Genomic DNA, 15,075 nt, shown 5'->3' with positions numbered 1-15,075 from the left:
GCTCTGCCTCCCGAGTTTACGCCATTCTCCTGCCTCAGCCTCCTGACTAGCTGGGACTACAGGCGCCCGCTACCTCGCCCGACTAGTTTTTTGTATTTTTTAGTAGAGACGGGGTTTCACCATCTTAGCCAGGATGGTCTCGATCTCCTGACCTCGTGATCCGCCCGTCTCGGCCTCCCAAAGTGCTGGGATTACAGGCTTGAGCCACCGCGCCCGGCCTACATTAGAGTTTTAAAAAAGATTTGGCCAAGAATTTTTAAGTCCTATTTTTTGAGAGGTTTTTTCTTTTTGCATTTATTTTATTTTTTTCTTTTCTGATTATTTCTCACAGAATAAGACCACAGCTTGCCAAAGAGAAGATTGAAGGATGCCATATTTGTACATCTGTCACACCGGGAGAGCCTCAGGTCTTCCTAGGGAAAGATAAGGCTTTTACTTTTGACTATGTATTTGACATTGACTCCCAGCAAGAGCAGATCTACATTCAATGTATAGAAAAACTAATTGAAGGTTGCTTCGAAGGATACAATGCTACAGTTTTTGCTTATGGACAAGTAAGTGCCATATTATTTTCATAGGAGTTGAAACTTGTCAGAAATGTTAATTCAGTTGCGCTTTCATTTTTGTTTCTGAAGGTTATGTTAAGGTTGAACACTAATCTTTCTCTGTTCTTTTGTTTAGACTGGAGCTGGTAAAACATACACAATGGGAACAGGCTTTGATGTTAACATTGTTGAGGAAGAACAGGGTATTATTTCTCGAGCTGTTAAACATCTTTTTAAGAGTATTGAAGAAAAAAAACACATAGCAATTAAAAATGGGCTTCCTCCTCCAGATTTTAAAGTGAATGCCCAATTCTTAGAGGTAATAATCCAATTTTGGCATTAATTTCTTTTAAAGTTTGTTTTTATAGACCATAAGTGTTCATGATTTTATACTGTTGGCTTCTAGTACAGTGCTTTGAAGATAGTACTCAATAAATGTTGTTTGAGTAAATTAACATTAGATAATAGAAATAAGTTTTCCTTACTTGTAGGAAGTGATGTTTGAGTTTAAGATTATAAACACTTGACCAGTGTCCATAGAATAAAATAACAATTAATATTGCTTATTTAAGAACCCCCTCCTTTTTTTTTTTGGAGACAGAGTCTCATTCTGTCACCCAGGCGGGAGTGTAATGGCACTATTTCGGCTTACTGTAGCCTCTGCCCCTGGGTTCAAGCGATTCTTGTGCCTCAGCCTCCTGAGTAGCTGGGACTACAGGCGTGCGCCACCACACTCGGCCAAATTTTTGTAATTTTAGTAGAGATGGGGTTTCGCCATGTTGCCCAGGCTGGTCTTGAACTCCTGGCCTCAAGCAATTCACCTGCCTCTGCCTCCCAAAGTGCTGGGATTACAGGTATGAGTACTTATTTTTATCACTAGATAAATGTTAATTACTGTTGTAATTTAGACAGGCTTACAAAGTGGTAGGAACTTAATGACTAAGGCCAAAAGTAGGGGAAGTATGTGAGAAATCATAGGTCTCAGATTGTAGCACTTACCTGGCTGAAGAAATTATTATCCTTGCGTAGGTAGACAGATGTTTTGATATAATGTCCAAAGGTGGTGGTGGCTTTGGATTAATTTAGACTGTCTAGTGTGATAGAAGGAAAGTAACACTAAGAGGACATCTAGGATTTGAGCCAATATTGCACTTTGGTGGACAGTGGCATAATTCTGGGTTCTTGGTGCAAAGAGAATTTAGTCTAAATTACCTGATCCATGAGCTAATCATTTTCATCATTGATGAAACATTTTACTCAGCATTGTGTAGCACAAAATAGAAAAATTAATATCTGTTTTTTTTTTTTTCTGCTGGTTTTAATGGACATTCTTATTTAGTAAAAACCAAAGAGAATATAACTGTGTGTTCCCAAGGAAAGTAAATGATGGTAAAAGAAGAAAAGAAACAGTGTTATTCCATCTTCCCTTTCACCCTCTAAAATGATGTTAGGCATTGTAACTTTAAAACATATTGATAGAAAAACAGGTGTGTGTATCCTCTTTTAAGGAGGTATCTGGGTTTCTTCAGCCTCTATTGGTACAGGAACACTAATACTGTTGCTGACCTTGCAAACATGCTAAGTGTTAATTTTTCAACTCGTTAACAAAGGTTTCAGGGCAATAGGAAATATGTTTTTAGCTGAAGTAGTAAAAATTCTTTAAATATTCTGAAGCTTAAGATTTGTCTACATTTGGCACATGTTTCTAGGGTTTGCTTGTATTTGTAAATATTTAATTATCTCTTGCAAAGGATTATTAGATCATTTTAGCTAGTTCTCAACCCATTAGTCATGATTAAGTCACTTACTGTTTTTACTCTTGTAAATAAATCTGGCATTTGCTTATAATTGTTGTAATAATAGCCTCATTCATTTTATGTGTTATTTTGAAAAAATATGTGTCACTTTGAAGTACTTTAAAAATCTGTATGAAGGAAAACATTATGTAATATGTTGTTATGACAACTACCCAGACAATTTCTGCTAAAATTAGATTTCTAATATTTTTTGATAGCTCTATAATGAAGAGGTCCTTGACTTATTTGATACCACTCGTGATATTGATGCAAAAAATAAAAAATCAAGTATAAGAATTCATGAAGATTCAACTGGAGGAATTTATACTGTGGGCGTTACAACACGTACTGTGAATACAGAATCAGAGGTAATATTTATATTGTAGTTAAAACAGAGCATAGCTGGCTTTGTTTTTTTTTGTTTTTTTGTTTTTGTTTTTGTTTTTTTTTTTTGAAACGGAGTCTCGCTCTGTCTCTGTCTCCCGGGCTGGACTGCAGTGGCCAGATCTCAGCTCACTGCAAGCTCCGCCTCCCGGGTTTACGCCATTCTCCTGCCTCAGCCTCCCGAGTAGCTGGGACTACAGGCGCCCGCCACCTCGCCCGGCTAGTTTTTTGTATTTTTTAGTAGAGATGGGGTTTCACTGTGTTAGCCAGGATGGTCTCGATCTCCTGACCTCGTGATCCTCCCGCCTCGGCCTCCCAAAGTGCTGGGATTACAGGCTTGAGCCACCGCGCCCGGCCTTGGCTTTGTTTAAATAGTGAGCTTTGCTGATAGTCTGCTTAAGATCAAGATATGAAATTTATATCCTGAAGCATGACATGGAATTAAAATCTTGTCTTCTTTCCTCACATTTTAAAAATCAGAATATTAGTATAAAAATATCAGGGTTATGATAAAGTCAGCATATTTGTCATAGCATCAAAAGAATCTAAGAAAATTTATGAATAACTTTCATTCACAGCTAGAGAAAGAGGGTTAGACAATTGATGGTGAAGAATGAGACCACAATACTTTTGTACTTTTTGCTTTAACCCATATAGAACTGTATCATGTCTCCTAGAGGGAGATTGTTGAGAAAAATTACAGAAAATAGTTTGAACAGAAGATAGAGAAGAGCCTGAATAATTCAAGTTATTGCTTAGTTTGTACCAGAGTGTTCTACTGTAACAGTTTTGGAATGGAAGCTGCAAATGTCAGCAAATGGCAAACAATGGAATCTCAGTGTTTTCTTCTATTTAAAAAATAATACACTATTATACTGAGAAGTTCATCTCAAAAAGTGCCTGTAACTAAACTAGTAATGTGAAATTCCACATCTTTTATATCCCTTAACATTGTGGGTTTTAGCCATTACCTCAGACTTTAGATTGTATAGTATCTTGTTTATTGTTCAAGTAAAGTCCTTTGTTTCTTCCCCTTTTTCAGATGATGCAGTGTTTGAAGTTGGGTGCTTTATCCCGGACAACTGCCAGTACCCAGATGAATGTTCAGAGCTCTCGTTCACATGCCATTTTTACCATTCATGTGTGTCAAACCAGAGTGTGTCCCCAAATTGATGCTGTGAGTTATCAATTCTAATTTCTTAAACTTTCAATTTTTATCTCCCTAAAACCACATGAATTCTGTGAGAATATATTTGAGCCAAATTCAGTTAATTTAGTCATTCCTTTTTCTGATTTCCTCTTCTGATCCTAGTTAAGTTGAAGCTGGTCAGCCATGTAAGATTTTGAAATAAAAAATTATATATATGTCTGAAAAACCAAAAAGGATGCTGTGGCCATGTGTTGGATGTCATCACCTGAGACCCTTTGCTTTTGAGGATTATATGCTGTAGTTTTCCCTTCATTAGCATAAGCAAAGCCTCAGTTGATAGTAGTTGAGTTCTGAACATCCAGGCTTTTTCTGCCTTTAAATTTCTAATTGCCAGCAGACATTTTTTGAATATATTATTTATTTGGCTTTCTGCCTATTTATTTGGTTGTGCCTATATGTGTATGTGGGATGAGCTCAAGGTAGAGTAGGAGGATATTTAATGTTACATTAATAAAATATATTCAATTATTTTTCTTAATTTCAGGACAGTGCAACTGATAATAAAATTATTTCTGAATCAGCACAGATGAATGAATTTGAAACCCTGACTGCAAAGTTCCATTTTGTTGATCTCGCAGGGTCAGAAAGATTGAAGCGTACTGGAGCTACAGGCGAGAGGGCAAAAGAAGGCATTTCTATCAACTGTGGACTTGTAAGATTAAGGCTTTGTGCTGAGAATATATCAGAGCTTTTCTATTGTCCTTTTGTCTTTTGTAATTTATAATATCCATATGGAAATCCTTTAGACACTGAACTGAGAAATGAAAATTATAGAACAGTTATTAGTAATGCACTGAATCTCTGATCTCCTCACGCTTTTTTCTCTTTTTTATATTACAGATTTTCTTCATGTGTATAAATTTAGTTGTACTAAAATTTGTATGTGCATAAAATTATAGGTATACAAATTATTTGAAAAATTCTTTCCACATTTAACAATATATTGTCAAAATCAATTTATTTATTTATTTTTATCTTTTATTTTTTTTAAGTAGGGTCTCACTGTGTCACCTACTCTGGAGTACAGTGGTGCGGTCACGGCTCACTGTAGCCTTGACCTCACGGGCTCAATTGATCTTCCCACTTCAGTCTCCCTAGTACCTGGGACCACAGGCCAGCACCACCACACCCAGATAATTTTTGTATATTTTGTAGAGATGGGGTTTTGCCACATTGCCCAGGCTGGTCTCAAACTTCTGGGCTCATGCGGTTCACTCACCTCAGCCTCCCAAAGGGCTGGGATTACAGGCATGAGATTTAATAATATTTCATGGGTGAAGACCTTCAAAGTAGCCTTTTGATAATATTTTATGACAGTCATTTTACTGACTTTGGAAATTATAATTGTTTTTGGTAATGATTTTTTAAAAGTGATACTTTTTCTAGGTTATATTGAAAATTAACTTTAATACCATGCCACTTAATGGCATTTTGATTGGAAAACTTGTGATTTAGTTAGGAAATAGCTTCATTATAAGGAAGGAAATATTTTAGAGCAAAGTTTTGTGCATTAAAATGTTCTTATTATCTTCATTACAAAACTGGAAATTTGTGCCTACATAAATGTAATGACATCCCTAAATTTCTGTGACGCCAGTAGCATCAGAGTTGTAACTACCCAATGGATTCTTTTTGCCTGCTGCTCAGATAGAGCTGATTTATCAAGATGGGGGAATTGCGATAGAGAAAAAGTTTAACGCACACAGAGCCAGCTAAATGGAAGACTGGAGTTTTATTACTCAAATTAGTCTCTCCAAAAATTCAGAGACTGCGGTTTTTAAAGTATAATTTGGTGAATGAGGGGGCTAAGGGAGTGGGGAGTGGAGGTGAAATCATAGGGTGTCTCAGTGGGTTCTTCTTGCTGTCTTCTGTTCCTAGGTGGGATTACAGAACTGGTTGAGCTAGATTACCAGTCTGCATGGTGCCAGCTGGTGCATCAGAATGCAGGGTCTGAAAAAATATCCAAACACCAATCTTAGGTTTTATAATAGTGATCTTATCCATAGGAGCAATTGGGGAGGTTAGGAATCTCGTGGCCTCTGGCTGCATGACTCTTAAATCATAATTTCTAATAATCTTGTGGCCAATTTGTTAGTTTTACAAAGGCTTGCTGGTCCCCAGGGAAGAAGAAGGGTTGTTTCAGGAAAAGACTGCTATCATCTTTTCAAAATTCTTTAAACTATAAACTAAATTCCTCCTTTAGTTAGCCCAGCATAGGAATGAACAAGGGCAGTTTAGAGATTAAAGGCAAGATGGAGTGGATTAGGTCGGATCTTGCTCACTGTCATGCTTTTCTCACTGATACGAATTTTGCAAAGGCAGTTTCAGAGTGTGTGGTGTCTGCTTTCCTCCCATTAATCACCCCCCAATATTTGCTTCTATATGATTATGACCCTTCTATGCGGAAATTATCAACCAAGGCTGATTAGAAAGAGCCAGACCTTCCAACTCCAATACTCATCTTGATGGTCCAACCATGTGGATGAATGTTGTGTAAAACGGCATGCCTGGATTCTGGACTTTGTGTAGTGTTTTGCGTTTCTTAGGAGATACAATCATGGTGATATTTACATTTATGTTGTCAGGAAAAGACAAAAACCATTGCTTTGTTTTCCTCTTTAGGCTCTTGAGGCATGTTGAGACATATCTAGTAGAGTTTCAATATTACCATTGCTTATGACAGTAGCCGCTCTGGAAAGGGGGAATGACGACAAAGTGTGATCCTGTTGCCACTCCCTGCATGGTCTGTTTTTCCTAACAAAGTCATGGTTACATATATATTAGTACTATATATAATACCTTATGTGTATATTAGTACTATAGTACTAAGTACTAATTCTTTGAAATAGAAATAAGATTGACATATTTAGTTATCCCTAGAATTATCAAAGCATCAGGTTATGTCCCCAGAAAATTGTCCATTCATGTTACAAATTCTTCTCCTCAACTCAATGAAAAATAAAATGTTTAGTTAGTTTAACAATTTGATGTGAATTTTCATTTTGCAATACAGTTCCCATGGAAAAAGAAAACCTTCTTTAATCACAGCAAAAAAATCAGTATTATTTCTCTGAACAAGGTATTCCTATGCAAGTATATCTCTCCTTAGAAATACAATAAGATGGGCTGGGTGCGGTGGCTCACTCCTATTATCCCAGCACTTTGGGAGGCCAAGGTGGGTGGATCACCTGAGGTCAGGAGTTCGAGACCAGCCTGACCAACATGGGAAAACCCCATCTCTACTGAAAATACAAAAATCAGCTAGGCGTGGTGGTGTGTGCCTGTAGTCCCAGCTACTTGGGAGGTTGAGGCAGGAGAATAGCTTGAACCTGGGAGGTGGATGTTGCAGTGAGCTGGGATCACAACACTGCACTCCAGCCTGGGCAACAGAGTGGGACCCCACCTCAATCAATCAATCAATCGATCAATACAATAATATATGTGTTAGCATCCAATTATTTAAAAACTAGTCAAATTACAGAACTCTGTAGTCACTCCTCCTGCGACCCTGCTGTTTTTCCTACTGTCACTGAATTATCACCTACAAGATAAACATTATCCAAAATGTTGCTCACACTAGCCATCAGTAATGCAAACATCTATAACCATGATTACAAATGTAAAACAAAACCAAAAACAAATATTCTTAATTATATTATGTCTCTATATTATTCTCTGTAAGCTTTCTTTATTTAAAAATGTTATAATTAATAAATTTGTATCATTTTGCCATCTTTCGTTCTCTTTCTTTTAGTTGGCGCTTGGCAATGTAATTAGTGCCTTGGGAGACAAGAGCAAGAGGGCCACACATGTCCCCTACAGAGATTCCAAGCTAACAAGACTACTACAGGATTCCCTTGGGGGTAATAGGTATGCGTAGATGATTATCCTTTACTCAGCGTTTTGATTATTCATTATTAAGTGAGCTTGTAAGGTGATTTATAAGAACTACTTTTATTATAAAGCAAACTAATAGGATGAGGAACTAATCTTTATACTGTTAAGAATCTGAAATGTGTGAATAATTTTATATATTATTTCACATAATCCTTCTAGCATCCCTTGAGGTGTAGGTATTATTATTCTATTTTCTAGATAAGGAAAATGAAATCTAGAGAGGTTAAGTAATTTATTCAAGGTCACTTAGCTTATATATGAAGTCAATAGTATGTAGACTTTCTCTCTTATCATAGCTTCTGCTTTAAGTACTTAGCACAGAGTAGATACCTAATACAATTTTGTTGAAAAAGTAAATACTGTTTTCTAAGTAATTACAAGGTAATTTAAATATTATTGGTACTTTTTTTTTTTTTTTTTTTTACAAAATCTTCTAAAAATTCAAATTTTTTCTATATGTAGAAAAATCTTCTTAATGTCCACTGAATGAAATACAGAGTGTTGTCTGGTTATTAACTTTGCCAGTATCACTGACATTTTTCTTTCTCATATCTTGCATCATTCTGATATGTTTTTTCAACTCTTTTTTTGGGGGGGGGAGTGGGTAATGTATTCCCTTCTGTAAACATGTTGGCTTTACAAATGGAAACATTTTTGGCATTTAAATTCAATCATAGCACAATTCAACAAGTTACCAACAACCACAGTTAATCTATTTTACAGTGTTTGCAATAATGTAACATCATATTTACTGAAAAGATTATTAGATGCTATACAAGAAATCTAGTATTTAAACTTACAAGGTTTCTTTTTGAACAACTGTGTTAGTTCATTCTTGCACTGCCATAAAGACCTGAGACTGGGTAATTTATACAGAAAAGAGGTTTAATTGGCTCACAGTTCTATAGGCTCTACAGAAAGCATGATTCTGGCATCTGCTTGGCTTCTAGGGAGGCCACAGGAAACTTACAGTCATGGTAGAAGGCAAAGGGAGAGTGATCACTTCACAGGACTGGAGCAGGAGGAAGAAGAGGGAGGTGCCACACACTTTTAAACAACCAGATCCTCTGAGAACTCTATCATGAGAATAGTTCCAAGAGGGAAATTTGCCCCAACCTCTAATCACCTCCCGCAAGGCCTCACCTCCAACATTGGGGATTATAATTTGACATGAGATTTGTGCATGGGCACAGATCCACACCGTATCAACAACTATTATCCAAATAATTTTGGATAGTATTAAATCCTTTTAAGTTTATAGTCTATTTGGTTTAGAAATAAAGTTCTGTTTTGGCTGGCCGTGGTGGCTCACACCTGTAATCCCAGCACTTTGGGAGGCCGAGGCTGATAGATCACGAGGTCAGGATATCGAGACCATCCTAGCCAACACGGTGAAACCCTGTCTGTACTAAAAATACAAAAAATTAACTGGGCATAGTGGTGGGCGCCTGTAGTCCCAGCTACTAGGGAGACTGAGTCAGGAGAATGGCATGAATTCAGGAGGCGGAGCTTGCAGAGAGCCGAGATGGCACCACTGCACTCCAGCCTGGGCGACAGAGCGAGACTCTGTCTCAAAGAAAAAAGAAATAAAGTTCTGTTTTGTAGAATACAACATTGTCGTTTTTATGTTTCTTCCTTTTATGTAATATTGGCATTTGTCTTAACTCATGTCTCTTCCAGCACATCCTATGTATGAATGCAGTTTTCTTTCCACTATAATGTATTTCTTGCTTGTGTTCTACATTTTCAGTTTGATTTTCAGTATCAAGAGGGGTCTTATTATAACAGAATAAAAATTTTCATTTTTTCAGCCAAGTATAAATTTTTTCAGGTTTTCTAAATTGTCGCTTTTTCCTATATTTATTTCTTAACTATAAAACAAAGCAGAGATGATAAATGTCCTCCCCTTACAAGTTTAACTCTTGGAAACTTCAATACTTTTGAAAGTTTGCTTGCCTTGCAAGTGGTCTAAAATCTTTTCACTATGAGTCTTGAATTTCTGTTGAGTTTTAGGTACAGCTAAATAGTCTCATGTTCCTCACCCATTTCCTTAATGGGTAGTAATCTCTCAAAGGAGATGACCCCTTCTAATTCCTTTCTTTGTGTGCCTCAATTTTTGCTTAAATTTTAGGATTGCATTCCTAGTGCAAAAGCACTGTACTTTGTGTAAGCCTTGGAGAGCAAAATATCTTCATTTTTTTGAAGTTTATACAAATTAATCTTAAAAGAAAAATTAGATATTTTTGAAAATAAGCCCCATATGTTTATGTGCATAATTTAGTGTCTTTTTAAAAAGTCGAGCTGGCTTTTTTACGTTTACAGTGTTTAATAAACATCATAACCAGTTTATGGCAAAAATTCTGGAAAATACAGGGAAGTATAAAGCATGAATAAAAATCAGTTATATTTCTGGCTGGGCACGGTGGCTCACACCTGTAATCCCAGTACTTTGAGGCCTAGGTGGGAGGATCACCTGAGGTCAGGAGTTCAAGACCAGCCTGGCCGACATGGCAAAACCCCATCTCTACTAACAAAAACACAAAAATTAGCTGGGCATGGTGGTGGGCACCTGTAGTCCCAGCTACTTGGGAGGCTGAGGCAGGAGAATCACTTGAACCCAGGAGATGGAGGTTGCAGTGAGCTGAGATTGTGCCAATGCACTCCAGTCTGGGTGACAGAGTGAGACTCCATCTCAAAAAAAAAAAAAAAAAAAAAAAAAAAAAAAATCAGTTGTATTTCTAATACCTAGAAGTAACTACTGCTAACATTGTGATGTATTTTCTTCCAGATATATAGTATAACTTAATTTGTTGGAAATATAAAATATAATAAAATATTTAAGTGATATAGTTAACTTTAAAACAGAATTGTGGTTTTTGTGTGAACTTTTAAAATAAATAGCTTTAATATTTTCTTTGAGTTTTTCATAAACAGAATCATTGGTGAAATTTATGTATTTTGGATTTTGTTTAATATATGACATTTTCCCTATACAGTTGATCCTTGCCAGTTCCTCTCATTCCTTTAAGCCCTTGATCCCAGCACTTCTCAAAATATTTGTTAAAGGCGAGTCCTTCTCTTCTTTCCAATTTGTGGTAGGTTAATATTGTGCGTGACCATACAGAGCTTGCCCCATTTGTGACTCACGATGGGAGTTTGAAAACACTTGAACTGATCTACATTCAATGAGAGGAGGTCATTGATTACAGGAAATTCCAGTGTTGTGGAAGTTTCTAAAGTGCTTACTTGCAATTTCTGCACTACTTTACACATTTTTTGTAAAGAAATGAGAAATAGGTGTATGTACCTGTGCTTACTCAAGGTGTTATGGATCAAAGAAGGCTAATATAAATTTATTTTCCCCAATTTTACATAAGTAAAAATAATCTGCAGACCGGTGCTAGACTGGGGCCCACACTTCAAATTTCCCTATTCTGTAATCAGCATCCATAATCCTCACGCTTACTGAATTATTTTATTCTCTTTATCAAAAGAGAAAACTAAAATGACATGAATTATTTTAACTTTCTGACCCCCAGTAAATATTTTGTACACATGACACACACCACAAACAATTGTTAATGACCTAATATTGGTTCAAATGTTGTGTTATATGTTTAGAAGTACACTGATAAATAAAACTTGATAATCCCTGTCCTTTAGGAATTTAAAGTCTAAGAGTTTTGGGGTCTAGAAAATTTCAATATAATAATAATATAATGAATGCAAAAGAGATATGCAAAAAGTGTGAGGAGGCAGAAAGGGTACAAACTGAGGATTTGTTTCTTGGATTAGGTGATACCTTAGTTGATTGTTGAATAATAGTAACAGTAAGAGTAAGTAAGAGTTGTAGGGAAAAGGTGTGGAATGGGACAAGGGGTAGCTACGAGTACTGTGTTGAGATTACTGTGGAAAGAAAAGATTAGAAGCAGGAGACTAGGAGGCTAAGATTATGATTGATAGGCATTGATTTTTCTACCAGGATAAGTAGACTGCTCCTTAATTGCAGTTCCTGCACATTTTTTAGTTAGTTTGTGAGTGTCTATTAGAATCCCCATGTCTGCTTTATTGGCAAACATACTAATTGGGGCATACTTAGCATTTCACTATCCTAATCTTTGGTGGCTAAATCAATTTAGCATGACCATAAAGTAATGTTTCCCACTTTTCCTGTGTAATCTGGCCAGAAACTGGAACTCTGATCATTCAATCACAAATGACAGTTTATATAATGAAACACAAGAATATACTAAGTACTCGTCTTGTTCCAATGTGATTCGATTTTGTGTACAATTATTTGCTGACATCAAAAGTCAGCATACAGGTGATTACGAATAAGTTTTTAAAATACTGAAAGAATAAATGAATAATGAAATAAGTGGTTTTTTATTTTCAATATAATATATTGTGGTCAGTTTAATTTTAGAATTACTGCATGCACTGCTTCAAATCTTTTTAGCAAAGAGGTAAGAAATAAATGTATGTGCTTATACTTTCTCAAGGTCAAAGGTGAATAATATCAATGTATTTCCCCAAAGTAAACAAAATCTTTTTCTTTAAGATAGTCTTAAAGTACAGGGGCTTTTAAATTTGCTCAATATTTTGGTATCTTGAAGAGAAGATACTATTCAAATGTCAGGCGTTTAAAAATGATCATTTTAGCATTGTAGGTGCTTTTATCTGTAAGCCTAACTATTATTTGTAACTTTCAGCCAAACAATCATGATAGCATGTGTCAGCCCTTCAGACAGAGACTTTATGGAAACGTTAAACACCCTGAAATATGCCAATCGAGCTAGAAATATCAAGAATAAGGTGATGATCAATCAGGACAGAGCTAGTCAGCAAATCAATGCACTTCGTAGTGAAATCACACGACTTCAGATGGAGCTCATGGAGTACAAAACAGTAAGCTAATGCGTTTGACTGCATTTTGTGATACATCTAAGGCTGGCACTTTCTGAACACAATAATGCCTTACACATACGTGTGTCTGGAATCTCTTGGTTGTCATAATAGTGTCCTCCTTCCTTTTGGAGGTAGGAGTCTCTAGTTTTCCTTGTGGGCAGTCTTTAACTATGTTCAGTCTAACCTAACAACTGTTTGTTCAAAAGCTTTCCTACCCATTTTTTTTTTTTTTGAGATGGAGTCTCCCTCTATCACCCAGGCTGGAGTGCAGTGGTGTGATCTCAGCTCACTGCAACTTCCTCCTCCCAGGTTCAAAGGATTCTCCTGCCTCAGCCTCTTGAGTAGCTGGGATTATAGGCGCCCGCCACCACACCTGGCTGATTTTTCTATTTTTAGTAGAGATGGAGTTTCACTATGTTGGCCAGGCTGGTCTTGAACTCCTGACCTCAGGTGATCTGTCCACTTTGGTCTCCCAAAGTGCTGGGATTACAAGTATGAGCCACTGCACCTGGCTAATCAATTTCTTTAGTAACAAATACACTGTGGAGTGTTCTGCTAGAGGCGAAAGGATTTCTTTTGCCTTGGGGTTGGTAAGATAAAAGCGCTCTTAGTTGGAGAACATATAGTTATAGAGTATCCTTAAGCAAAACTCTTGTGTTTTTGACTCCTCAAGCTACAAGGACATTGTTTTCCTTTACTAGGGTAAAAGAATAATTGACGAAGAGGGTGTGGAAAGCATCAATGACATGTTCCATGAGAATGCTATGCTACAGACTGAAAATAATAACCTGCGTGTAAGAATTAAAGCCATGCAAGAGACAGTTGATGCATTGAGGTCCAGAATTACACAGCTTGTTAGTGATCAGGCCAACCATGTTCTTGCCAGAGCAGGTATGCGGGTAGGGTGGGATAAGTGAGGGATTAACTTCTGGAGGGTAGGGAACATTCTTTGTGTTCACTAATTACCTAGCATAGTTGAAATAGAAATGCCAGTCTCTGTGTATACAGTCTGTGGTTTCAAGCTAAATACCTAATTTCAAAAAATAATAAATTCTTATATAAACAAAATATTCCCTTTATAATAATACTATCTTTTGGTCTGCCCATCTAATAAAGGCTAGAAAATTTGCTGTAAGCATTGTGTTTTAAAAAATTACTGTTTTGTTTCCCGACTTTTTTTTCTCCTGTTTTGTTGAAGTCTTAATTTAAAGGAAAATTTTTATTTCATATTTTGTCTTTCAGGTGAAGGAAATGAGGAGATTAGTAACATGATTCATAGTTATATAAAAGAAATCGAAGATCTCAGGTATAGTTCATGTTCTGTAACATATAATGCATATGGTTTTTTGGATTTTGCAATGTTATAATATTTCTGTTTGTTGAGCTTATTGTTTGGCAGTTGTCCATGGTGATATTTCAGCCCTTTGGTTAGGTTAACTTTAGGAGACTTGTTACTTACCTTTCCCTTGATGTCATATTCCAAGCTCCTTTTCTCCCCTCTCTTCCCGTATTATTCTCCTACTCTTACTGCTATATCCCAATATTGGGTGCTTACCTAACTTGACATATGAAACAGGCAAAATTTATGTTGCTGAAGTTATCTTTGATGTCTTTCCTTCATATGCGTCTTTCCTCATCACTTGGGAATAGATCAATATCTACATGTCATCTCCAATTTTTTGAATCTCCTGTTCTCTTTTATATCTTTAGCTATTCCTACATGTAAATCATGGCATGCCTACTAATTTGCCTGCCCCTCTGTGGTACATCTATTCACATTTCATACAACACGCCACACATACTTGCATATGTCAATACCATGACTGGGGCTGGGGGCAAGCATGACATAAAGAGTTCACACTCTAGGTTGGGCAGCATACATAAATCATCACATGTAGTAAACAGAATGACAGAATTTAGTTAAAGGATGCCCATGCCTGGTGTAGGAATGTGAAGGGGAGTAGACGGGGAATAGGGTTGGGAAAGAAGATGACATCAATAATATTTTCAGGTTCCATGGTTTGCTGTGATGACTGAGCTATTTTTTTTCTTGAAGGAAAACTCTAGTCAGCTCCATGGCAGAGCATCTAAGTAGTTCAAATCTCACTTCTGCTAACTATTTGTAGAACATAAGCAAATGGGAGGAGATCGTCTTTCACAGTTACCCTGTCTTGTATATGTGTTCTCTTTCTCTTCCTCTGGCTATTCTAGAGGTTCTCAAACTGTGGCAAGTACTATCGCCACTGTTTCTGGCTACACAAGGCACACTGGATCTCTTAAATGTTTCAAAAAGCAAAAACAAATGAAAACACATCCTGATGTGGCAATATAGTTA

The 15,075-nt window shown here is 36.6% G+C and overlaps 1 protein-coding gene across 1 annotated transcript in view; it reads left to right on the top strand.

The window, feature by feature from the left end:
* The window catches only part of KIF21A (kinesin family member 21A), a 164,898-nt gene that overhangs the window by 76,357 nt on the left and 73,466 nt on the right, over positions 1–15,075 (top strand). The window contains exons 2-10 of the mRNA XM_023182833.2: positions 332–554; positions 682–864; positions 2,560–2,709; positions 3,768–3,902; positions 4,420–4,587; positions 7,690–7,805; positions 12,545–12,740; positions 13,442–13,631; positions 13,983–14,046. Coding sequence (XP_023038601.1) covers positions 332–554; positions 682–864; positions 2,560–2,709; positions 3,768–3,902; positions 4,420–4,587; positions 7,690–7,805; positions 12,545–12,740; positions 13,442–13,631; positions 13,983–14,046 — 1,425 coding nt within the window. The remainder of the gene's footprint in view (positions 1–331; positions 555–681; positions 865–2,559; positions 2,710–3,767; positions 3,903–4,419; positions 4,588–7,689; positions 7,806–12,544; positions 12,741–13,441; positions 13,632–13,982; positions 14,047–15,075) is intronic.

Source organism: Piliocolobus tephrosceles, chromosome 10, assembly GCF_002776525.5.
Source record: "Piliocolobus tephrosceles isolate RC106 chromosome 10, ASM277652v3, whole genome shotgun sequence".
NCBI lineage: Eukaryota > Metazoa > Chordata > Mammalia > Primates > Cercopithecidae > Piliocolobus > Piliocolobus tephrosceles.
Note: the sequence above shows the minus strand (reverse complement) of the source record. Positions and strands in the feature narration are given on the sequence as shown.